The following is a 25248-nucleotide window of genomic DNA, read 5'->3' as shown; positions in this document are numbered from 1 at the left end:
GATTTCCTCTGCGTCTTTGCCATGACTTTTGTAACTCTTTTGTCGTCTAGTACTTTTTAAATATAACATCCATTAAAAAGGAGAGAGAGAGAGAGAGAGAGAGAGAGAGAGAGAGAGAGAGAGAGAGAGAGATGAAATGATATATTAACATCTACAAAAGCCAAAATGACCTATGAGACCATGAGTTACAATCATGTGTTTGATGGTACAAACTGTCTGGGCAAAATATGTAGCACAAAGCAAAATAAGAACGGAAACTAACTATGGCTATGTGTAAAACATAGAGCTCTATCTAGTAAGAATGAGCTCCAAATGGTACATCTCATGTGGGTATGGAGGGCCTAGCTCTAGCCTGAGCAATAATCCCCTGTATCTGCCTATGAAGGTGTCGTCCTTGTTTGTGTTGAGGCCTAGGACGTCTGGATCGGCTAAGCTGAACGGCTCGATCAATTAGTACTCCTTGTCTGTGTGTGGACTGTGGCGGCGAGATAAGCTCTCGTGTGGACTGTGGCTGTAATTGTATTGAAGTCTTCGGAGTCTCCTTTGCAAAGAAGTCTGTGAGCTGCCTCTATGAAGGGCCTCGATGTCTTGGAGCAGTTGTACTCTTGAGGTGTATGTCATGAAGCCGTCATATCTCAAGAAGAAAGAGGCCAAGGCATCGCTGATCGGTAAAATCCATGACTCTGGATAGTGGTCCAAATCCGTCTCTAAAGAGACAGTGTAAACGACCACGGATCTCATAATACGTTGGACAGCGGCAGATATAATGCTCCTCTGTCTCTGGCTCTAATTGGCATATTTGGCATATGCGCTGCTTTGGTGGGGTGGATCTATATCTGCTAGTCTCAATCTCTAGCTGATGTGAGGAGGTGTGTAACTGGCCAATAGTACATCTGATCCCATGGGAAAGGTGGGTGTCCACGTTGAGAGGGGAACCGACTCCTCTCCCTTTACAGGAATTTATTGAAACAAAACCACGGGTACCAAGTGATTGAACCATATATAAAATGGCTGAATTTTAAAAATTAGGGTTTTGAAACCCTAATTTTTGTAAACTTGGGCAGCAAGCTAATTTTCTTTTTTATTGCTTGGATTAGATCAAACTAAGTAGAAAGTGCTTCTTGGATGAGAGATAGATAAGAGAATACAAAGCATGTGATTGAAATTTCAGCATGAGAGCTTATTTCAAATGAAGAGAGAGATTTTCAATATATAGGTGTGGGGCTTGGGTGCTCAAAAGTGGAAAGTATAGATTATAAATGATATAAATAATAAGTGTTTGCTAAAAATGATAATTGCAGGGACACTTCTCTCTTCAAAATGACACGTCCTCTTGTAGATGTGACATATCACTTTTTTAAAGAAAGAAGCTTTCAAACCTTCTACTCTAAAAATCTCTCAAATGGTTAAGAATTTGATATAGCTGTTGAAGACACAATTGTTCTTTGCAAAATTCTGTAGCCTTTGACATGAAAATAAATTTCCATTTGAGCAACTTTTAAAATAGTGATTCCCTAAATTTTAGGAGTTGCCAAATTTAGCTTCTGGAAATCTTTTTTATATAGGTTCATTGGTTCATGGTTTATTTCTTTGATCATGAGCATTTAGTTTTACTTTCTGAAACCACTCATTATATGGGTTTCTAGTCAATGTGATTATTTGAGTGTAAAAGTCTTAGTCATCCAAGCTTTTGGTCAATTTGACCGTCCAACTAAACTTTTAATTTCTCTTGGGTATCTCGTCAATGACGACCCAAGTATAATTATAGGCCGTTTTGGCCATTGACCACCCTTAAATAGAAAGATGAACATTTAATCATATTTTGAAATACTTAAATAATACAAATCGCCTTTCAAAGTACATGAGCATTAAATTAATTTGGAATCATTGAGTCCATATGTCTTAGTAACAATTGATGTAAAAGGTTTGTTATAGTATGAACGTGACATTGGACATGGCTAAGATGAAAAAGATAGTTTGCGAGTTGTTCTAAATATCATATGTTCTCCATGATTGGAGAGGTGATTAGTTTCACCAACCGGTCTAGATGTAGGTGCAAAGTTGGTAGGAGGCGTCTAAGCTTGACTATACGTGATACGCAAGTATTTTCAAACTCTTCTATTAAGAGACTGAAATTTGAAATATGAAAAAATAAAAGAAGGTAAAGGTGACGGTGGGATGTTGTCTTGCTCACTGAGTACATAATACATCCATAGGGCCTTCAATGATGGAGAGGCTTGATAAGACATTGTGGGATTCCAATAAGAAGGTGTCTGAGATATTGTGAATTGGTCATGTGTCGTTTGTGTACTTTACACAAAACAAATCCTTCACAATATTCGCACAACTCCTTATGGTATACAACGACCAATACATGGTGTGCAAGGCTCAGTTGTATCTAGGGATGGTTAGTAATATGCATAACTCTATGTATGGCAGCATGGTCAAGATGCCTAGGGCACAAAGTGGCATGTTTGGTAATGCAATTGCACCCCTAGGTGCTTATCGGACTCAAGGAATGAGTGCTGGTTATGCAAATGCTTCTTTTTGTATTGGTCATGATGCAAATACAACAAATCCACCCTTTTTACAGTAGCGAGTTTATGACGGCTTGACTTCCAAAGGGTAGAAAAAACTATGGTAAGGGTGGAAAAGGGGTGAAGTTTAAGTCTTTCAGTGTTGCACAAGATATACTCAAGGAATGAGTGTTGGTCATGCAAATGCTTCTTTTTGTGTTGGTCATGATGCAAATATAACAAACACACCCTTTTTGTAACAGCCAGTGTAGGACAACTTGACTCCCAAAGGGGTAGTAAAAGACTATGATGAGGGTGGAAGATGGGTGAAGTTTGAGTCCTTTAGTGGTGCACAAGGTATGCTTAAGAAATGAGTGTTGGTCATGCAAATGTTTCTTTTGATATTGGTTGTGATGCAAATACAACAAATGCACCCTTTTTGTAGCAGCTTATGTATGAAAACTTGACTCCCAAAGGGACATCAAAAGACTATGATGAGGGTGGAAAAGAGGTGAAGTTTGAGTCCTTTAGTGGTGCACAAGATGGGTTGAAAGCTTTGACATTTATTTAGCAGTTTGATGCAACCTATTCAGGAGGGAACTTCACCGAATGCTTAAAGATTTGGAAGACAACCACTTACTTGAAGGGGAATGCATGGTAGTGGTAGTCCACGCTCTTAATGTAAGGTAGAGCACTGTCAACATGGGTACAATCCAAGCAAATGTTTGCATTGAATTGCTTGACTAGTACATTTGAGGTGGACATCATGACAACTTGGAATAAGCTTGATGCAACACAATGCACAGACTCAAAATAGTATAATAAGAAGTTTTGGGATGCCTTGTTGCTAGTAACTTCTTATCGTCTAGTTCCTTTTCATAAGCAAGTGGAAAAGTATGTATGTGGATTGCCAAAGGGAATCAAGGATTTTTGCATTAAATCTAGTGTGTCTAGCATGCCTCAACTCATAGTGGGAAAGATTTGGGCTTCTAATAAAGTTGGGAGAAGTTGAACAAGAAGTTGTCAAAGGTTGAGAAAAGGGGCAAATCTGAAAATCAGCGTGAAAAGAGGTCAAAATAACAAGAAAAGGCTTGGAAATTGATTGCACAATGTAGGGAATTTAGGGTTGTAAATAAATGCTTTGTTTATGAATAAGAGGGTCATATGGCTAAGGACTTTGTCCCAATAGGCAACAAGCTGGAAAATTAGAAAATTAGGGATATCCCAAGGGTAAGAAGCCTAGAGCATTAGTTGGATTGATGCTAGATGATGTTAGTGATAAGCCTAATGATGATGCTATTGAATTATGTAGAGTATGGGGCAAAATTAGAGATTAGCATGCTTTGATTTTCTTTGATAAGGGAGCACAAGCTAATTTTATCTCTACGGACATGGCACCCGTCTAGGCATCAGAGAGGATGAGATTAAACCCATGGGAGAAGTTGGTATGGCATGCAAGGGCTATGCAGAGCTAATCACATTGCTCATTGAAAAGCTTCATTTTCACATTCGAGGATATGTGGATAGTGAAGAGTTCTTTATTGCTTTGCTCGAGGGTTGTGATGTCTTGTTTGGTATGCCTTGGTGCCATCACGTGTATGTAGTGATTGATTCACATGCTAAAGTTATCACTATTCAACATAAGGGCAAGGTCCACACCTTGGATATAAATTTGAGAGGCGAATTTGGCCTTGTTGTTTCGGTTGTTGTCATTTCCAAAATAATAAAAATTCACCTTTTAACATACTTGGTTTTTACTAAGGATAAGGTTGATAATGAAAATGTTGGGAACATGTGAAAGCTAGAGGTTCACATTTCATTTTTGGAAATGTATGTTGATTGCTTCTCTTAGTCACTTCTATGATAGCTACCGCTTGAAAGGCCAAAAGATTATGGCATAGATTTTATTCCTAGAAGTAGCCGAGGGTAAGTGCAGCCCACCAAGAGGAGATAATGCAAGCCTTGAAATTTAGATGCATGAACATAATAGATCGTCAGCGGCTTTGCACATGGATAGCTCATGTGTTGTGTGCCAACATGGGACTCAGTTACACGTACTTTGATTATGATTGATGAGTCACTCCAAACTACGTAGTCAACATCAATATATTGTAAAAACAATGAAAGGATAAGATGTAAAACAAGGGACATTATGGTGTCCAATTTGGAAACCAAGTTATAAGGTTATAAGAATGAACCAAATTTTCAAATCATGAAGCGGATAGGGGAGATATTGCTCTAAGGAGAGAGGGGATTTGGAATTATTGCACGCAGCCATTGATCTGATGATTTATCTAGGTTATGTCAGTCAATCATTGGTTTTGAAGTAGAAGCTTTTCTTGCAATGATGTTCACATCTACATCAACCAAACAGGCCTGCAAGCCATATGATTTCCTGATACTTACCTATTCTTGTCCTCTTCTCAAGTCTTTGTGCAGAAACTATTTATGCACTCTGCAAGATGCCCTAATCCTCCTATTTCAGACCATGAATTAACACTGCAGTTCAAACTGCTATGCTTCATTTCCTAATGGTCACATTGACTACACACAGCATACTGTAGTGGATTATTTCCTGTCTTTGTACATGGCATCGTCCCTACATCCTTGCTTCATGATCTTAGGGATCCTTGCAGGATAGATAGAGGGAGGGAAGGAGGGTGGGAAGGAGGAAGGCAGGGGAGAACTAAGTGTTTGTGTTTGTTTTGGATTGCAAAGGTAACTCAACTGGAAGGACATACAGGGGATGTCACAAGTCTTAATGTTGTGCATTATTCTGGAGCTGTAAAGTCTGTAATAAATCATGTTTGGACATCATCCTTGGATGGAACAGTTCGATTTTGGGATTTCAACACTGGATCAAATATCAAAACTGTCACAATAGGCAGTCCAGTAATTTCCATGGTGAGTACTTCAAATTTGAGGTCATTGATTAGAAAGGTACTGAAAAGATTATTGACTATACGACTTATTGAATTCACTGTTAGACTTTGATAAGAAGACAAACTGGGTTTTCCTATTTTGTTTGAGCTATTGGCATTTTGACAGGACTCATTTTTTACTTCAGTTTTGCTTGCTTTGTTTAGCTGAATTTTTGTTTTGGAAGTACCTTGAAGATTGAATTTACTGTTTCCTTTCTTTAAATCTGTTTTCCTTTCTAGTCCATGTTACTAAGTATGTTGTGTAGTCAAGTAGATGAATGACTTTAGAGGCATAGTCATGAAAGTTGTACTTTTATTCTTGGTGTTCTTTTTTTAGTGGAAAGAATGATTCTACTATTAACTCCTTTGGAGTCTTTTAAGTACAAACACAGCCCTAGAAGGGATTCCTGAAAAAGTATACAACCACACAAGGTGTGTTACAAGGCTTGAGTAAATAACCATTCAACATGTCTATAATTCCAAACTGTGTGTGGGTGATAGTGAATGAAAGTGCTAGAATCCTCATGGTCTTCCAATTGCTTTGTGTCCTCTTCCATCTCCTATGGAGAGTGTGGACAATCTTTGTCCAAATCCTGGAGAGAGTCTTTGCGGTGGATATTTCTAATAAATCTATAGTATGCTATATATGGCGGTTCAAATATACCAAGCAATGATGCTAGCTATGAGCTTCCATTTGTGACCCCATGTCCTTGAGTCCACTGTGAAAAATCTAGTGTGGCAATCTTGCTGGTGTGTAGGGACTAATTAGTCCACATTATATTCAACATTCTCTTGGAGTTCAGTGCAGATTTTCTTCTTCCATTCTCTTTTCGTTGCAGTCTTTCTCTTCCCTTTTCTCTCTGTGTTCATATTCTTCTTCCATTGTGCACTCTCACACGGTATCATCACCAAAAGAGAGGACTAAGAAGTTCTACGAAGAGGTGACTGCACTCTACTTGCTATTTGGTGCAGATTTGTTGTGAAAAACACAGATTTTCTGCATTTTTCGGGCATTCTACGAAGTGTGTAGTGTATCTACAAATTCCTTTAGCAGGATATAGCTGATTTCTCCTCTATTTAAGCAGCTCCACTCCAAAATACTGTAGTTCATTTGTGTGTTTATAGATTTTCTTTAAGAGGTATGGAGTATGGGTTTAATGCGTTTGATGACACTGATGAAGAGCCAATCCATTCTTCTGAAGACAAGTAGTCTTGGTAGTCAGAATGTCACGAAGAAGGTTGGAGATCAAAGCCACAATTATCCATAGATTGACACTGTGACATGTCTAGAAGATCGAAGCGGCCTCATTCCCCCCTTGCTTCTCTATATGTCTCTAATAGGGCTCCTATTGCAGGGCCTTGCATGGCCATTTTGGCATCGTCTGTATAGGTGCATGCTCTTTCATTTGTTACAACCCTTATACCCCTACATCCAATGAGGGATCCTCATATTGGCTGAATTATGGACCAAGTTACTCTTTGTGATTGGCTCAACTTTAGAGCCAATCCTTTCTTTTTACAAGTTTGCAAGGTTTTGTCCTTGTGCATATATACAAACTTGAGACTGTAGGGGAGGTTTGGACAAAGTTATCTTCTCTCTTCTAGCCAAAAATCTTTGCCCAATGTATTCCCATGCAAAATACGCTCCAAATGCTTTCCATTAATGACTCTCCTTCCATGAAGGATTGCTCTCATGAGGATGTGAAATTTTGATGCTTTGCTTAGCATTTGATTAAGTGTTAATCAAATGTGCAAATATGAGGTGCACATGCTAGTGATTTCACAAAGTCAGGCCAAGGACTCCGACATGCCAATGAATGTCAAAGGTAAAAGTTGTAGCTAGTTATATTAGCTAGGTACTAGGTGGTACTTGGTGATAGATTTTGGCCTATACCATTTTAGTAGCAATTGATGTCAATGGTGACATTTGGAAGTACGCATTAATTAATTGATTAATGTTGGTTCATGGGCTAATAAATGCTCAGGAACACTTGGAAGACAAATTGGGTTAGCCAATTTAATTGTTGGCTGGAAAAATGATTTTTTGAGCAAGAACGAATAATTAAATTAATTTGCAGAATTAATATTTTGAATATTAATTTAATTGGGTTGCAAATTACTGAAAAATGCATTTAGAAGGCTGCCACTTGGCAAAAGTTGCCCATGCAAGTGAGAGAAAGGCAATATTATACTTTGGTAGAGCCTCCTCCCAACATTGTGGAGATTAGGAGAGGAGGAGAGAGAGCAATTGTTGCAAATTTTCAGCCATTAGAGATTCTCAAAGAGCTGCCCTTGTCTTATCAAGAGGCCATTGGAGAGGTAGGTGATAGCCCTTGTAGGTTGTCTACAGGTAGATGATAGTAATTTTGGGGCCCACAAGGTTACGGATTGTATGTGGGCTCTTGTTGATAGTGGGCTGTAGTAATCAGCCATTCACAATAGGGCAATGTAATATTTCAGCCAATTTTGGCGATGAAAGTTTGAAAAACCACCCTATTCAAGAAGAAATGCTGATTTCAACTACATGAATAAGATAGGGGAGTTGTGGGATGATCTTGCATCCCTTGGTAGGATGATATCATCTGAGGATATAGTGATGATTCTCATTACTCATCTCCCACCTCTAAAGTATGTGCTGTAGTTGGCTATGGACGAGAGAGAAATGAGAGATAGTAGACCGTTTTAGTGAGAGCAGAAGAGCATATTCGCTACTATTAAGACAATTGAACGAATGTACAACTAAGGTCTAAGATTGACATAACCAACCTTTTACATGTCAGAGTGTAGTCGTGTGGAAGCGTATGATCGAGATTGAGAGATAGAGTGAACATGAAGAGGAGAGAGAGAGAAAGAGACTGAAGAACATAGATTTGCGATATGAAGAATGCTGAATAAGGAATGCAGATATGTACTCGGCGTAGTGCGTATGTTTGCGTATATCCACCTTGATGATGGCGCAAATATGTACTATGAAGAGAAGAGAGAGAGAGAAAAAGACAAAAAAACATAGGTTTGCAATATGAAGAATGCTGAATAAGGAATGTAGATATGTACTCGGGTGCAGTGTATATGTCTGTGTATCTCCACATTGATGATGTTACCTTGTTGTACACCTCGAAGTTTGCAGCAGTCTCCATGAGCCCAGCTTGGAAACCTGCGATCAGAAGTGTCCAAAAGTGTGATGAATATTTGCTATTTATAGCAATGAATATGGGCCAGCCAAAATAGCGAGGGGCTTGCCAAATCTAGCCAACTTTTGCCAGATTTGGCCGATTGCATAGAACGTGCCGAAAATGGCAAAAATTGCCATGTCATCATTGTGATCAGACTGTCCGATTGCTGATGTGGCCTGTTTGACCATTGCTTATGCAAATTTAACTTGCGTTGCCACATGGCACTCTAGCAACACAAACTTTGACAAATTGCTCTCTAATGCATGGATACATGCTTCTCTAGGGGATGACGAGATGACCATATCTCTAACACCTCCTCTCTGCTCCTAGACACAGCATGAAGCTGAGGGATCCAGAATGCTGGCTGAGTAAAGCTTGGGGAAGTGCCTTTGTAAACAAATTGACTAAGTTATTCTTTGTCTTGCAATAAACCATATCGATAGTCTCATCCAGAAGCTTCTCTCGAATGAAATGGTATTGTATCTCAATTCTCTTTGTCTTGGTATGAAACATGGGGTTCCATGCCAAGGCAATGAAACTTTCATTGGTGCAATGAAGTATAGTAGGACCTATTGGCTGGTAGCCAAGCTCCTCCAATAACCTTCAAAGCCACACCATCTCACATGTGTTGGAACTTGCGGCTTGATACTCCACCTCAGCCAAAGATAAGGCAACTATGGGTTGTTTCTTACTGCTCCATGAAACAACTCTCGCACCCAGGGGAAAACAATAACTTGTTGTGGACTGCTGGTGGTCTACATCTCTAGCCTAGTCGGAATCGCTCCAACCTGTAAGCACAAGATTGGAACCATCTATACTTGCAAGATACAAGACCTCGAAATTAGGGGTCTCTCTCAGGAACCGTAAAATGTGCAAAGCAGCTTGCCAATGCACCTTGTGAGGTGCAGTCATGAACCCGGCCAACAAACCTACAACATAACACAAATCAAGACCAGGGTTGAGAAGCCAAACCAAGGACCCAATAAGCTGTCGATAATAGGTAGCATCTGCCAAAGGTGAATCAACATTGGCTGTGGCTTTCCAGTTTTGATCCATAGGAGTCAGCAGGGACTTGTATCCCTCCATCTTAAATGTAGTTAAGAGCTCTTACACATACTATTGCTAGGAGATAAAGATCCCTAGCTAAGTTTAATAGATCTCATGCCCTAAGAAGAAATGGAGAAGTTCCATGTCCATCGTCTTGAACTTCTCGTGAAGTGTTGATCACCAAAATCAAATCATTCACATAGAGCACAAACAAAGTACATTCCTTCTTTGAAATGTGGACATAAAGCTGCGGATCAGCCATGGAGTGTTGATACCTCAATCTTTACTGGAGGAATGAGCCAATCTTCTCATTCCAAGCATGGGGAGCGTGTTTGAGGCCGTAGAGGGCCTTCTTTAACTTGTATACTTGTCCATTTGATGAGGAAAAACTAGAAGGCTGCTCAACATAGATCTCCTCCTTCAAATCACCATTGAGGAAGATAGACTTCACATCAAGCTGATAAACTGGCCATCTCCTATGGTTGGCTAAGACAAGAATGGCTCTAATGGTAGCCATCCGAGCTATAGGTGCAAAGGTGTCATGGAAATTCACCCCTGGCCGTTGTGTGAAACCCTTTGCAACGAGCTCCACCTTGTGCTTATCCAGAGTACTATCATTGTAATATTTGGTCTTGAAGATCCATTTAACACCAATTATCTTTCTATGAATAGGCCGAGGCACAGGATCCATTTAACACCAATTATCTTTCTATGAATAGGCTGAGGCACAGGATCCCAAGTGCCATTGTGCTCAATAGCATCCAACTCTTGCTCCATCGCCTTCTCCAATGCGGTGATTGCAAAGCCTCTTTTAGAGAAGTAGGCTCCCTATCCTGCATAAGACGGGTCATTAGACAATAGTTAGAACAAACAAGCTCAGTGGAATGTGCTTGGTTCCTTCGAGAACACTGCGGGCCATTTTGCGGCTACCACTTCTGAGGGACCCTCTCAATCCCTGCATCTTGGAGTGTATCATGGGCCCAACGAGGAGAAAGTCGAATCTCTCCTTGTCGCTCTCCATTTGTTGAACTTTGAAGTCTTCAAAACATCCATCGGTTGGTCAAGTGGGTGTGCTGGTGGTAAAGTAGAATCCTCATTTCAAGAATAAGCATCCCCAAGAGGCATGGGCTCCAATGGAACACTCTTTGGCGTCTAGCTATCTCCGGGATCTCCAAGTATAGGGTGCTTGTCACCCCCCTCTAAAGTTGGAATCTCTGCAAATCACACATCACAACTTGTGTAGACATCCCACTTAATGCAATCATATAAGCAATAGCCTTGGGATTGCGAGCTATAGTCCACAAATACATGTTTCTTAGAAGCCACTTCAAACTTGTCCCTCTAAGTCTTCGAAATGTGAACATAGGCATCACACCCAAAGATCTTGAAATAAGGAATATCTAGCTTGGCTCCAGAATAAGCATCATAAGGGGTGTCATACCAACCATGGCCAAAGTAGGTGACCGATTGAGGATATGGACAACGGTAGCCATAGCCTCGGCCCATAGACATTGAGGTGTCTGATGATACTCCATCATGGTGCTAGCCATCTAAATCACACTCTTGTTCTTCCGCTCCAATATTTGTTCTCATGAGGTGTGTTTGTGTTTGCAAACTCTTGGTGAATACCACGATCTGTAAAAATCTAACAAGCTTATTAGAGATGAACTCTCCTTCCTTGTTTGAGCACAAGGTCTTTAGCTTCTGTCGTGATCGGTTCTCCTCAAAGAGCAACCAATCCTTGAAGTTCAAGAAGGCCTTCAACTTCAGTGTTAAGTACGCCCATGTCATCTTGCTAAAGTTGCCAACAATAAACATGAAATACAAACTTCCCTTAAGGGACTACGTCCACATAGGTCCACAAATATTTGTAGAAACAAGCTCCAAGGGTGCTGAAGACCATCTCGAAGCCGTGGTGGGAATGACATCAGGATGTTGATTGCCACAAATGTAGGATACACAAGGATGCTAGCTCACCACTATGTCTCAAACAAGTTGTTTCCTAGATGCCTTCCAAAGGTGGTTATAATTCAAGTGGCCAAACCGAGCATGCCAAAGCTCAGACTGTGTTTGTGAAGTAAGAAGAAGAGAAGTCAAGGCAGAAGAAGACCTCCAACTTGTAGACTCCATTCTGCTCATAACTTGTAGAAAGCACCTTTCTCGATCCACGATCAAGAAATAAAAAAGAATCTGTATCAAACTCAATCAACATGCCAAGAGCACAAATCTTGTCCACAGAAAGCAAATGGTAACTCAAGTCTAGCACATAGAGCTCCTTAGAAGTGTGAGTACCACCTCATCCATCTGGAATTAGTTGCATGTCACCCCTCTCTTGTATGGAAGCAAAATAGCTATCTCCAATGAGAATTTGCTAATGTGAAGGCTGCAAATGGGCAAGGGGTCATGTGCCTAGAGGCACCGCTATCAACAATCCACTCTCGGGGGTGTGGGGTTGTCAACAGAGCATTAGAAGCCTTTGGGGTCAATACCTGAACCACCTTCAAATGGAGGAAAGTAGCTGAGGAGGGAGTAGCCACTGCTTCGAAATCCTTTGAAGCCTTCTCCTTCTTGGGTTCCTTCTCATCCTTGTTGGGACAATCCTTATTCGAGTGACTTGTCTTGCCACGAATGTGACGAGAAGATTCCTTCTCTTTGTCCTTCTTCGGTTTGTTGTCCTTCTTGTTGTTGTCCTTTTTCTTCTTTTGAGAGGATTGACTTGTCAATGCCTCCGACTTGGAAGCATTCTGTCCTTTAAATTGTTTCTCTTGGTCCAAGACCATAGGAATCAACTCCTCCCATTGAAGAGTTGACTCTCACCCTGAAGCAATCAAGGGGGAGTAAAAAGCTCCAAACCTAGGCGGTAATTGTGAAAGAAGAGTTATCACCATGTCTTCAGATATGATTACCTTTCTTGCATTTTGAACCTGTGTGGTAACTGTGAAAGAAGAGTTATCGCCACGTCTTCAGATGTGATTACTTTTCTTGCATTTTGAACCTACATTTGAAGTTGCTGTAGTTTGTTCACATGCTCCTGCATAGAAGATGACTTGTTGGGATTCAACGTCCTCATCTGCACCTCCAAAGACATCCATTTCATAATGGTCATTCGGTTGTACAATTGATCGAGCTTCAACCATATGTCCCTAGCCACTGTCAAGTGCTCAATATGGACAATCATGGTTGTAGTACGTGAAAGGAAGAGAAATGAGTGGATGCGAGCATTCAATTTGTCCCAATGTGCGTGAGTCTTTGCCAAATCTGTACTATCATCTGCAGAAAGGTTGGACTCGTCTCTCGATGTAAGACGGTCAATGGCCTTCGTAACAAGCTCCACCAAGTCATGGGACTCCAAGATGGCAAGCATCATAATGCACCAGACGTGGTAGTTCTTGCGATCGAGCTTCTGATCTGATGGAAGAGCCGGTAGCACACAAGCACCTTTTGATTCATAATCGCCTAAAACTCCATGTCGGCCTCAGAAGACATTTTCACTTGCTATGCCTACAAAAATATAAAAGAAGCCCCCTTAGATTGTAAAATGCAGCTTGGTAGGGCTCTTCTCTGCTCATCCCGCACCTGCTTCGCTTGCTGGAGGCAATGAAAAGGTAAAATCTACAATTGAAGACTCAAAATGCAGCCTTTCTCCTTCCGGAACAACAAAAATCTGCAGCAGAATCAACAACTTTGCTCCTTTCTTGCACGTTCATACTTGCCTCAACCTTGTTTCGATGTGCAACCCTCCTGCTCATCCTCAATTGCTGAAAATGCAGACTTGTGTCGCACTGAAAACTCCTCTTCTGGTGTGCCCACGATTAGTCTTGGCACTGTTGTGATACCATGTCAAAGTGCAGCGGTGCGGAAGCGTATGACCAAGATTGAGAGAGAGAGTGAACACAAAGAAAGAGAGATAGAGAAAGAGACAAAAGAACATAGATCTGCAATATGAAGAAAGTTGAATAAGGAATGTAGATATGTACACGGGCACGGTGCCTATGTTTGCGTATCTCCACCTCAATGATGTCAGCCTGTTGTACACCTCAAAGTTTGCAGTAGGCTCCATGAATCCAGCTTGGAAATCTGCAACCAGAAGTGTCAAAAGTGTCCCGAACATCTGCTATTTATAGCACTAAATATGGGCCAGCCAAAATAGCAATCAGTCTGCCAAATCTGACCTACTTGCGCCAGATTTGGCCGACTGCACGGAACCTGCTGAAAATGGCAAAAGCTGCCATGTCATCATTGTGATTAGTGTGTCCGATTGCTGACATGGCTTGTTCGACTACTACACGTGCAAATTTGACCTGCGCTGCCACGTGGCGTTCCAACAACCCACAAATTGTGACAAACTGCTCTTGAATGCACGGACACACGCTTGCCTAGGGGATGACCAGATGACCATATCTCTAACACCACACACTAACTAGAGTTAGTTAAAGTCTAGCGCTTATTGTCACCACATTGAAGTACTAAGAACAAGATGTCCACACCACACTTTGACACTTAAAATAAGTGTCCACAAACCACATGCATTACATTGGACATTGCCCAGAATTGGCAAATTTTAACAGACCCTACAGTGCAAATGTGATGAAGTACAAGGATCATCAATCACCAAAGGATAATAAGTTCAAGGATTTGTGGAAAGTCTCAAACTTCTCATGTGGTAAAGCCTTGGTGAAAATGTTTGCAACATTGTTTTGTATGGGAACATGCACCAAGTTGATCTCTTGTGTAGAAGATCTCTCTCTGACATAATGGTAATGAATCTCAATGTGTTTTGTGCAAGCATGAAACATAGGATTTCGTGCTACAACAACTGCTCTCTGATTGTCCGTGAGAATGGGTGTAGGACCCTCCAATAAAATTTTCAGATCAGCACTATTTGCATAGGCATACACATTCTATTGTTGCTATGAAGGCTACCATGTACTTGGCCTTACAAGGCAAGGTAGCCGACGTAGGTTGGTTGTTTCTTGCTAAGCCATGACATGCATGAACAACTCAAAAAGAAACGATGTCAACTAGTAGATTGCTGAGTATCCAAGTCTCTGGCCCAATTTTAATTGCTATAAGCCTGTAGTTGCAAGTCTCCACCCTTGGGAAATATATGTTTGAGAAACCTTGCAAATAACAAAAGATTTGCTTAACGGCTTGCCAATGGATTGTGCATAAACTTACTCACTTGAGATATTGCAAATTGCAAGATAGTGTACGTGTTGCAAAATAAATAAGGCATCCAATGGCGTGGCTGTAAATTGCAATATCAATCATCTCACTACAAACATGCATAGAAAGCTTTAGCCCTGGCTCCATCGAAGTACTCAGGTTTACAATCCTGCATGTTAAACCTATGTAGAAGTTTTTCCACATACCATGACTGTGACATGATGATATGAGGGTGGTTTTGGGTGAGCTGAATCCCCAAATAGTTATGTATAAGGCCCATATCTGACATACCAAATGCATTGTTCAATTCAGCTTTAAAATATGCAATTCTGTCCTCTTTAGGTCTGGTGAGCAGCATGTCATCCACATAAGGAATGATGAGAAGAAAGTCCCCCTCTTCATTCTTAATGTATAGAGCAGGAGTAGTTGGATTGTTCTTAAACCCTTTGCTGTTCAGATAAGCATCTATCTTCAAATATCATGTATGAGGAGCTTGTTTCAAGCCGTACAAAGCCTTGCTTAACTTGCAAACCAAGTGCTTTCGCCTTTAACCACAAACCTTGGAATTTGTGATACATGGACATCCTCATGAAGGTCACCATTAAGAAATGCTTTCTTAGTATCCAATTGATGTACTTTTCATCCATGATGGGCAGCCATAGCAGTAACACATCTAATGGTACTCATGCAGGATGTTGGAGCAAAAGTCTTTGTATAATCTATGCTCTTCTTCTGAGCATAGCCTCTTTCTAGCAAACATGCCTTGTACACACCAATTGAACCATCAGCCTTGTGTTTGAGTTTAAAAACCCATTTAGTGCTAATAGGCTTCTTGCTAGGTGGCAACTCAACATGATGTCAAGTGTCATTAGTAGGAATGGAGTCCAACTCATCTTCCATGGCTTGCAACCAATGTAGCGCATCATAAAATAAAGTAGCCTTATCCTTATCCAAAAGTGAGCTCATGAATGCATGCTCATTAAGAAGAGTGTCTAATTCCAAATTTTCCATGAAATGTGTCCTTGTTGCATTCTCAGTGACTTGTTTAGCTGTTAGCCTGCCTATGTTAGCCTTTTCAGTCTGTCATCTCCTTGTTGTGAGCTCTTGTTAGTGTCTGACAGAACCATAGGAGCTCTGGCAGTTTAGGTGCATTTTGCTTTATTTGTTGTCTTTTTGTGTGCATTCCTAGGCCAAATTCTGCTTTCCACAGTTTGCCCACACTTGCAGGACATTGTCATTGCCATTTGGGATTTTTTCTTGGGTCACCCCTATTTTCTGGTATTTTTTTTTAGTGAATAACATTAAATGCTGTTCGACCAGCTTTTTCGGTACCTATTGGTGTAAGTTGGCCAAATTTGGGAATTTATGGCTATTTATATCCAGTCCCCCACTTGGCAGACACACGCTTCAATCTTCAGTCTTCCCTTTACAGGTGCACACTTCGACACTCCAACTCTTTGTGCTTGGTGCTGCCATTGATCTTGTGCCCTCATTGGCATTGTGGGCTGCGTGCAGGGATTGATTAGTCCATCATCATTGTATTAGCACTATTCTTCAGTCAGTGCAGTATTCTTCCTTTATCTTTTGCTTCCTCATTCTCTCTCTCTCTGTGCTTCTCTCCATGTTCATGTTTCTCTTCCGTTGCACACTCTCACATGGTATCATTGCCCAAGTAAGAACGTAGTTTGGAGATTTCTTGCAGAAGAGTAGATTTTGATCGTGGAGCAGCAGCCGAATCTTCAAAACGCAGATTTTAAGCGTGCATTTGCTGCATGCAGCTTCTTGTCAAGATAATCTGCGCATATGTTGGAAAGACATCGGGTTTGTGGTTGTGGGAGTGAATAAGAGTAGTAATGGATAGATAGATGTATATGATATTAGAGAGATTTTTAAGCCAGGATTAACTATAGTAAGAGATTAGGGGGATTCTTATATGAGAGAAGAAATGATGGTAGAGATTACATAAGAGTAGAGACCAATGAGAGATGAAACAACATATATGCAAGAGATTAGAGGCTCAAATTATCTTGAAACTAATCCTTGACTAAGAAAATGTGTTAACAATGAGTCTCCCCTTCACCATGTCCTGTTTCACCTTGTTATACCCAAAAATTCACACAAAACGCTAGCTTCTACTTTGCTGCTTAGACGGCAAATCTCATGGTTCTGTTGGCTCTGAAAAGGGGTTAAACCCCCATGATTCTTGGTGAGAACTCTTTCGGATTGCTCCTTCTCCCCTCTTCTCATCCGAAGTGCTATTTGCTGCCTTTCCACTACGATTCGCACGACGCGAATTCGGGAACCCTTCTTTTTGCATGAGATCTTCAAAATTGGTTGAAAAGCAACTTGCTTTATTAGAAATTTTCTACACCTTTTGAGGATGTTTACAAGAAATATTGTCCAAAATATAAAAAATAGTCTAAAATTGTCAAAAAATCCCAGTTTGAACCATCTTTACTATGGATACTAGCACTAATGACTAATATGGCATTGACCCTCTAGATTAATAAAAAGCCAGATGATGATGCACTTGAGGGTTTTTCACACTGTGTTCGTGTAGCGGCACGACACTGCATAGGTGGTCCATTGCTTGTTTGATCTTCTTGACAGCCAGGCGCTAGTCTCCAGGACCTAGGTGATAGTCTCCAGGACCCAGGCGACAACATTTAGGCATCATGCGCATCTATTTTTGCGTTTTGCACAAAACACAAATTTGCGTTTTGTAGGTGATCACATCTTGGTGCAAGTGACAACATCCTGGAGCAGGAGACAACATCTTGGTGTAGCGACGGCTTTCTGTGTAGGCGATAATTCTTGGTGATGGGTGACAACTTTTCCTTGACAGACGATGCATCTCCTCTCTCTGAAGTTGACTGCCTAGTGTCTTACTAGTTTACAAGCTTTGATGACTGAGAGGAGAAGCTTCTTTCTAGACACTCTTTTGAGCAGAGACGTGATTATCGCGATTATAGTTGGCGAGAGGAGTCCCCCGTTCGCACCCATCCCCCTTCTATTCATCTATCATAGAATGCTTTGTTCAAAGTGAAGACGTTGTCCTTGATACCCTCGGTACAGGTGCTTGCCTTACCTTCATTACCCAAAGAAGACAAACTCGATGGTTCAAACTATTTGTTGTGGTTATATAAGGTGGAGTGCGTACTCGACACCTTTAATCTTTGGGCTCTTGTTTCGGATTCCATCCCTCGCTTAAGGAGGATCCAGTAGATAGGACTTCTATGGACCGAGCAGCCTTGTGGGATCGGCTCAACTCTTGAGCCCGATCCTTTCTCTTTATGAGTTTGTAGGATTTTATCCTTGTGTATGTTCGTAGGTTGAAGATTGGGGCAGAAGTGTGGAAGAAGCTTGCGACTTTGGATCATCACAAGATGTTTGTCCACAAGATTTCCCCTGAGAAGAAGTTGCAGATACTTAATCTTGATGATTCCTCCTCTACGAAGGAGCACATTACAAAGATGGAGGAGATGAGAGGTGAGCTTGTCTCTCTTTGTTGGATGATATCCTTTGAAGACGTGGCTATGATCCTTTTGACTTAATTGCCATCTCCTTGATTCGATGTCTTCTACACCAGCCTTATCTCATCGAGGATCTGTGAGATACTCTTATGGGAGGAGTTTTCACCACTTGTCTTGGAGCATGTCGAGCGACTTAGAGAGGTTGGGACTAGTGGTTTTGGCTCCACCAAGGTATTTACTGCAGGTACAGGTGGAGGGATGAAGAAGAAGGTGTAGGCCAAGGATAAGAAGCAAGAGGTCAAGAGGGTTGAGAAGAAGGAGAAGAAGCCAAAGTGTCCACATTGTGGGAGGGCACTCATCCCGAAGAGAAGTGTTGGCAAAGATACCTCCATTTGAAGCCAAAGGAGAAGGATTTGAAGGTTGCTCCAATGATGACACAGTTCGTCTTTGTGCATGTATTTGCCTAGGAGGATATAGCCCTTGCTTCTGCTTAGGAGAAGCCTTGGCTTGTTGATCGTGGGGCCTCTTCTCACATGACCTATAGATAGGATTGGCTTTACGACTCGAGTGCCAAAAGGGGCACATTCATCATTGGTGACAACTCTATCGTTTCCGTTCGAGAAGTGGGAAATATTTATTTATTGCCTAATAGGGAGTCTTCTTCGGCCAAAGTTCTCTATGTACTGGATTTAGGTTTTAACCTATTGTTTGTTCATGGTCTTACATGGCTTGATACCTGCATGGTATTCACAGGATGTGGTGAGAGTGAAAGATCCTTCTACAAGTGCCATTCTTTGGATAGAATCCTAGGAGGGTGGGCTTTACATGCTCACAGTCTTAGCCGCAAGGTCTTCCCACAAGCCTGGGCTGCTTTGGCATGCTTGTTATGGTCGTCTAAATTTTGACGCTATATGATGGGCTTCTCGAAAGAAGATGGGGTACGAACTTTCTGATTTTTCTCCTATTCACACTTTGTGCCCTAACTATTTGCATTAGAGGCTTGGGCCTCCAAGGATCCTATTGATGGCTCTATTGTAGGTGATTCTTTGTCATGGACTAATCCTCCCCCACCCTTTGTTCCTCTACTTCCTTCTAGGTTGCCTCTTAGCATCTTTTCTTTGTCTTGAGCTCTTTCACCTTCTTCTCCACCCTCTACTCCGGCTTTCCTATCACCTTTGATGGATGCGACTGCTACTTTTTCATCGCATACTTTCACCCCTTTAGCCTTCCCTTTAGAGTCTTCTAGGGCTGATCGACTGTTAGAGGGGGAGCCTTCTTCAGTTGAGGAGAATTTACCTTCCCTTGGTGAGGGAAGTCTCTTTCATAGATAGCTGCATTGTAGGCATCAGAGGCTACTCAGTTTCCCTTGTAGTAGGATGTGCCTATTGGGATTTCTCGTTAGTATTGGTAGCTCATGTAGGATTTAGGTGCTTCTCACTTTTTTGCTTCTCCTACAAGTCCAGGTAGATCAACTCACCTATAGGCCCAAAGAAATAGTTTACTTTGTGTAAATTATACTCTTATGTCACAGATTCTTCATGATAGCCTAAGGTGGTACACTTCATGATTGTACCCACATTGAGTCGTGCTCTTTCTCTCTCTCTCTCTCTCTCACTCTCTCTACTTTGCACTCACTCTCTCTCACTCAGCTTACAAACAACTTTACTTGTCTCAATCCTCATGCACTCGCCGATAGGATCCTAGAATCTTGCATGTTTTGTTCGAACCAACGAGATAATAGGTCTCGCAGAGGGGGCTTGGATACTAAAGACCTTGTAGGTGGATTAGGAGCAGGTAGTAGATTGGGCTCAAACAACACAATCTCTAATATAGTAGGAGGGATTGGCTTAGAGACCACTATTGTGGTATGTACAATATCCCACATAAACAACATCTCTTCGGACAATCATCTTGTTTGGATTGAATAAACAATAGACTTTTGCCCTAGAGAAGTAGGCAACAAAATCCAAGAGATCAGCTTGGAAAGTAAGCTTTCCTATCTTATCATTAGGAGTGTGCGTGTAAGTGCAACATATGAAGACTCTTAAGTGCAAAATCACAGGCCTAGTGCCAAGAAATGCCTTGAAGGGGGTCATTTGAGGAACCCGCCACATTTGCACACCGGTTGAGAACGTACACCGAAGTGTTAACAGCTTGGACCCAAAGGTGTTCAAGAAGCTTGTGTCTCACTAGCTTGGTTTTGATTTTGAGTTTTCTTACCTTGTCCTTGTTGCATCTTTTGAGAAGAGACAACAAAAGCCCCGTCTATAGAGGGAGCACTATGAAACTGGTCTAATAGACGAGTGTAATGCAGTGGCTAACAAAATGGAAGTATCTTCTAGGTAGCTTGTTTAAGAGCAGTATAACTTTGCCATCAGGGGACTTAGAATCCCTTGTAGTGGAGAATTTAACGAGAAATTGCCGATACTCAATCGACTTGACCTTAAGGTCATCCCAATTAGTGATTGTGAAATTTTGGAGCTCATGGTCAAGTTGTATATGACAGCGGGTCCTATCCCAAGCCGCATAGTTGTTAGTCAAGTGTTTGCACTGCTATGAAGCTAGGTCAAAGTGGTCTAGTTGTGAGTGGAATTCAGGTAATAGACCTTGTATGAACTCGATGATAGCGGAAACCTCTAGTGGAACAAGGTGCCGGTCTAGTTGGGGTTCTAGCCCTCGGACAAGGTCCACAAGTTTGGAGAGTCAAGGACATGTCTCATGAGATTTGACTAAGTGGTACACTTAGACCCCTTAAAACTAGACTTGTCAGTGAAGGCATGCTTGTTTGATGAGGATGAAGAACTGTGACCTGTTTGAGGATAAGGTGGGTAGTAAGGATAGGGAGGGGGATAGGACGGGTAAATAGAAAAAGTCGGAGAGGGACCCATAGGTATCTTTGGAGAAGGCATGGGGACTCTCAAACTTTGCGCAATCGTTGGTTGAGTCATAGTAGCATAGTTAGATGACCCAGAATCGCCATAGAGGCAAACTGTGGTATCAATTGGTTGACACATAAGTAAGTAGGGTTAGGGATCCCGTGCTGGGAATATCCCAAAGGTGGTTAAGGTGGAGGCTAAGTCGCCCTCAAAGGTGCATGAGCACCTCTTGGAAACAAAGGTGTAGATGCCCTAAAGGTTGGGCCTATGTTTGAAGAACCCGTCACTGTGGTGTGTGAAGGAACATGTGGTCTCTAAAATGGATAGGTAAATGGTGTAAATGGAAATGATGACGCAGTGGAAGAAGTGGTTGGGATGGGTGGGTTTTAAAATTGAGGTGTAAAAGATGTGGATGCAGATACATTTGATGGATTTTGATTTGTTGGTGGAAATTGAAATGATGATGACGTGGAATGCAAAGAAGATGAAATACCATACTCATTTCAACTTTGAGAAGCAAAATTCAAAGAAGAGAAAGTAGAAGAAGAGTTTGTTGAGAAACCACATCATTCCATATAGCTTCCCTTCTACATTTCCATTTTTGGTTTTCATTTGCATCCCCAAAGAGGCTTTCTAGGGCTTTCAAGAGCGTCAGAACGCTAGTGTGAAGAAGAGTGTGGAGGCACTGCTAGGGTTTTCACGGAGGAAACACAGAGTGTACGACCACGATGGAAGCACAATGAGACAAACACAGACACAAAAAGCAAAACTCAAACCCGAAACACAAAACTCAAAATTCAAACACAAAAACTCACAAATAGAAGAAGGAATAGAAAGAACACAACTCTGAAGCGAATGAATGCTGTAAATGAATGCAAGAGTATACAGTGTCCCCAAGGGGAGAATAGTGTGTCAGAGAGTGACGTCCACCGGAGACGGATCCCGAGTGTTGTGACCACTAAGCGGAGTGACATAGTGAGAGAAACACCAAATAGTGATTACTAGAGCGTGAAGAGACTGAGGCGACTGTAGAGGATAATGCCTGATGATGCAGACAAAGTAGCAAAATGTAGCAGTAGAATGTCACAGTAAAACGCGGTAGTAAAACACAACAGTAGAACGTGGCAATAGAATGCCATAGTAGAATGCTGTAGTAAAACACGACAGTAGAACAAGGTGATGGCAACAATCGCGAAGGTTGGACCGCCACGTGGTGGGAGATTGATGGTTGAGATTTGCACTCAAGGGTGAGAAACTTGCATAGAAGAGATAGGATTGAATGGGGATAGCATCTATTTATAGATAAGGATGGACCTTGCCAAAATAGGGTTTCATTGAATTCTCTCGAACCGCTCTCCGTTTTAGAGTTTTCATTAAATTAAGATTGGTTTTGGGACTGTTTAAGTGGCCCCAAAGCAGGCAGGGCATTGGACAAAGGGGGCACGATGGTTGCCCAGTGACCTACCAAGACTATAGAGGCAATGGTTATCTTACCAAGGGTCCAAGTAGTCACCCTAGAGAGGACATGGCATCAGACAAAGGGTGCTTGTCGGTTGCCTAGTGGCCTACCAAGCCTACAAAGGTGGATGGAACTATAATGAACTTGATTTTTTAAAAAAGAAAGTGAGAGATGGTTTGCGGTTGATTGAGTAGAAGATGAGAGAATGAGAAGGGATGGGTAGGTCTAGCCCATCACAAAATAGACAAGCTATCCATCCACTTGAGGATATCGACGATGAGGAAATGGTGAGGAAATAATGGTGGTGTGGTGTACAAATTGTTGGTGGAAACAACTTAGAATCCATCTAGTGGTGCTCTGCACAATGAGTATGCTACAAGTTGTGAAATGCTTATGCAGTAGAAGCCACTTGGACAGTGTCCCTCGTGGGAAAATTGTTCACTTGCCCAAGCGCCCTAGTACAAAGATGCTGAAGTCATGCAATGCAAAGGGTGAAGGTACAACAGGGGGGGAGGGGGGGAAGGCTGGTGTCAAAGACAAGTGCCAAAACCTGTAGAATACGAAGAAGGGTAGAAACCCCCTCTCAACTTGGAATGGCGACGCCGAAGGAGGAAGAGGAGCTAAATGTCAGTCTTCATGTTGTGTCAAGAACTATGATGGGGCAGCAACAGGGGGTGTAACCCCGTTAGACTGTTTAGTCGTAGTAATTTGTTGTGGTTTTCTAGGGGGAAGACCTTGGGCCTTGGTACGACGCTTGTCCACATGGCTTGACCTTTGGCAGTGAGTGCAAATTCTATTTTTCTTAGGACTTTGTTGCCAAAGGGGTCGAGGTTCTTTGTTTTGGTTGGAGGAAGGGGTGTCACCCTTGTTTTGGTTTGCCTTCGCATCTTGCGAGTTCTTGCCATTGTTGGTTTTCCCTCCCGAAGAATAGGCAACCAACTTGTGCCCCTTTGAATAGATGTAAGTGGAGGACTTCTTGTGGACTCTATTATGCAGCCTCGTGTACCGCAAGAACTAACACTCCAACTCGTAGGTTGGCAATCTATACAGTGAGATAATGTGCTGGATAAAATGGAAGTATTTGTCAGGCAACTTGTTCAAGAAGAACGTGACTTGATTGTCATTTGACTTCGGAGAGCCAGTAGTGGCAAACTTGGCTAGTAACCTTCGATATTCGGCCAACTTTACTTTCAAATCATCCTCCCCCTTAATGGAAAATTCTTGAAGCTCAAAGTCGATGTTTATACCCCGAGTATGATCTTTAGCTACATAGCGGTCGATGAGATGACTCCAATGTTCCAATGCAAGATGAAAGTGCTATAACTGAGAGCGAAACTTAAGAAGTAAACCTTGCATTAGCTCGACATTGGGCTGTGGCATTGCGAGCTCTCCATAGATGAATGTAATAAGGGTGGGCTAGGCGAGGGTCAGGCAAGACCAACAGCAAGGTCCCAAAGACCTTGAGACTTAAGCACTTGTTGCATATAGTTCGACCAAGTAGTGAAATTCGACCCATTGAAACGAGTCTTATCCGTAAAGGCATTCTTGGCCAAGGCAATAGGAGTGATAGTGCTCGGATAAGGTGGGTATTGTGGTGGAAAGGTGTACATTTGGGAATGGGTCCCATAGTGCCCACCAAGCATTAGAGAAGTGTGCACGATGGATCCAAATGTGTGTATGGGATGACTAGGCATAGGCATTGTCGCCACATGAGGACCCCATGGTGGAGGGATAGGGACATGTGGAGCAGAGGATGGAAATCCTTGAGTAGGAGTGACCCATGGAAAGTGAGGCGATGCACCATCAGCAGATGAAGGAGAACTGTGTATCTGAGAGGTCATGGGGTTTGTGTAGCTAGGGGTAGTGAGGGTGATGCCCATTACAACTATCCCAGTAGGAAAATATGTGCCTACATGAGGAAAGGTACAGAAAACTGTGTTAGAGGGTGGCATTCCTTGTAACGAAGTCTCACAGTGCCAAATGGCTTGTGGAAAAGGGTAGGTGAAAGTGTTAAGAGGTGGAATGCCCCCTAATGAGGCATCGTGATGTGAATATGGAATAGAGAACGAGAATGTGCTAGGAGCGGAGATAGAAGGTCCAACTCCCAACGTGGTAGAGGCGGATGTGGAATGTAAGCTGAGGTTTTGAAACGAGTGTGATATTGCATCAAGAGAAGAGGGTGGGATGGGGGGGGAGAGGAGAAGAGTAATTGACTTGCTCAAATGCAACAAAAGATGTAGGTATACTTGATAATGAATGTCTATTTCTTGAGCCCCCTCTATTAAGATTTACTTACATTATACCATTTGGATCCTGCTCACCGAAGGGCAAAACAAGAGAGGGTTTTGATTCGAATGACTCAAAAGTGTTGTACGAACTTGACATAGGGCTTGGCAAAGATGATGAAGATGGATCACCGATTGTCCCAAATGTCGGATTGCCTTCATGATCAGAAAGTGGCCTCACCAACGGGTCTGGAAGGAGTAGCAAAAATGAAAGAAGGGATGTCTTCTAGTCCATACTTGTTGCGTAGGTACTTCTCAAACTCCACCTCTGTGAGGTTAATGAAATCTGGAATATCTGGCATGGGTGTAAACATAGAGGGTAATGGTGAGGG

The 25248-nt window shown here is 41.9% G+C and overlaps 1 protein-coding gene across 1 annotated transcript in view; it reads left to right on the top strand.

Moving 5' to 3' along the window:
• LOC148034619 (uncharacterized) overlaps positions 1-25248 on the top strand; it is a 143646-nt gene that overhangs the window by 16401 nt on the left and 101997 nt on the right. The window contains exon 2 of the mRNA XM_087680692.1: positions 5235-5420. Coding sequence (XP_087536818.1) covers positions 5235-5420 — 186 coding nt within the window. The remainder of the gene's footprint in view (positions 1-5234; positions 5421-25248) is intronic.

The sequence above is a fragment of the Lygodium microphyllum genome, chromosome 6 (assembly GCF_053477565.2).
Source record: "Lygodium microphyllum isolate KBCC chromosome 6, Lygodium_microphyllum_v1.1.10, whole genome shotgun sequence".
Lineage (NCBI taxonomy): Eukaryota > Viridiplantae > Streptophyta > Polypodiopsida > Schizaeales > Lygodiaceae > Lygodium > Lygodium microphyllum.
Note: the sequence above shows the minus strand (reverse complement) of the source record. Positions and strands in the feature narration are given on the sequence as shown.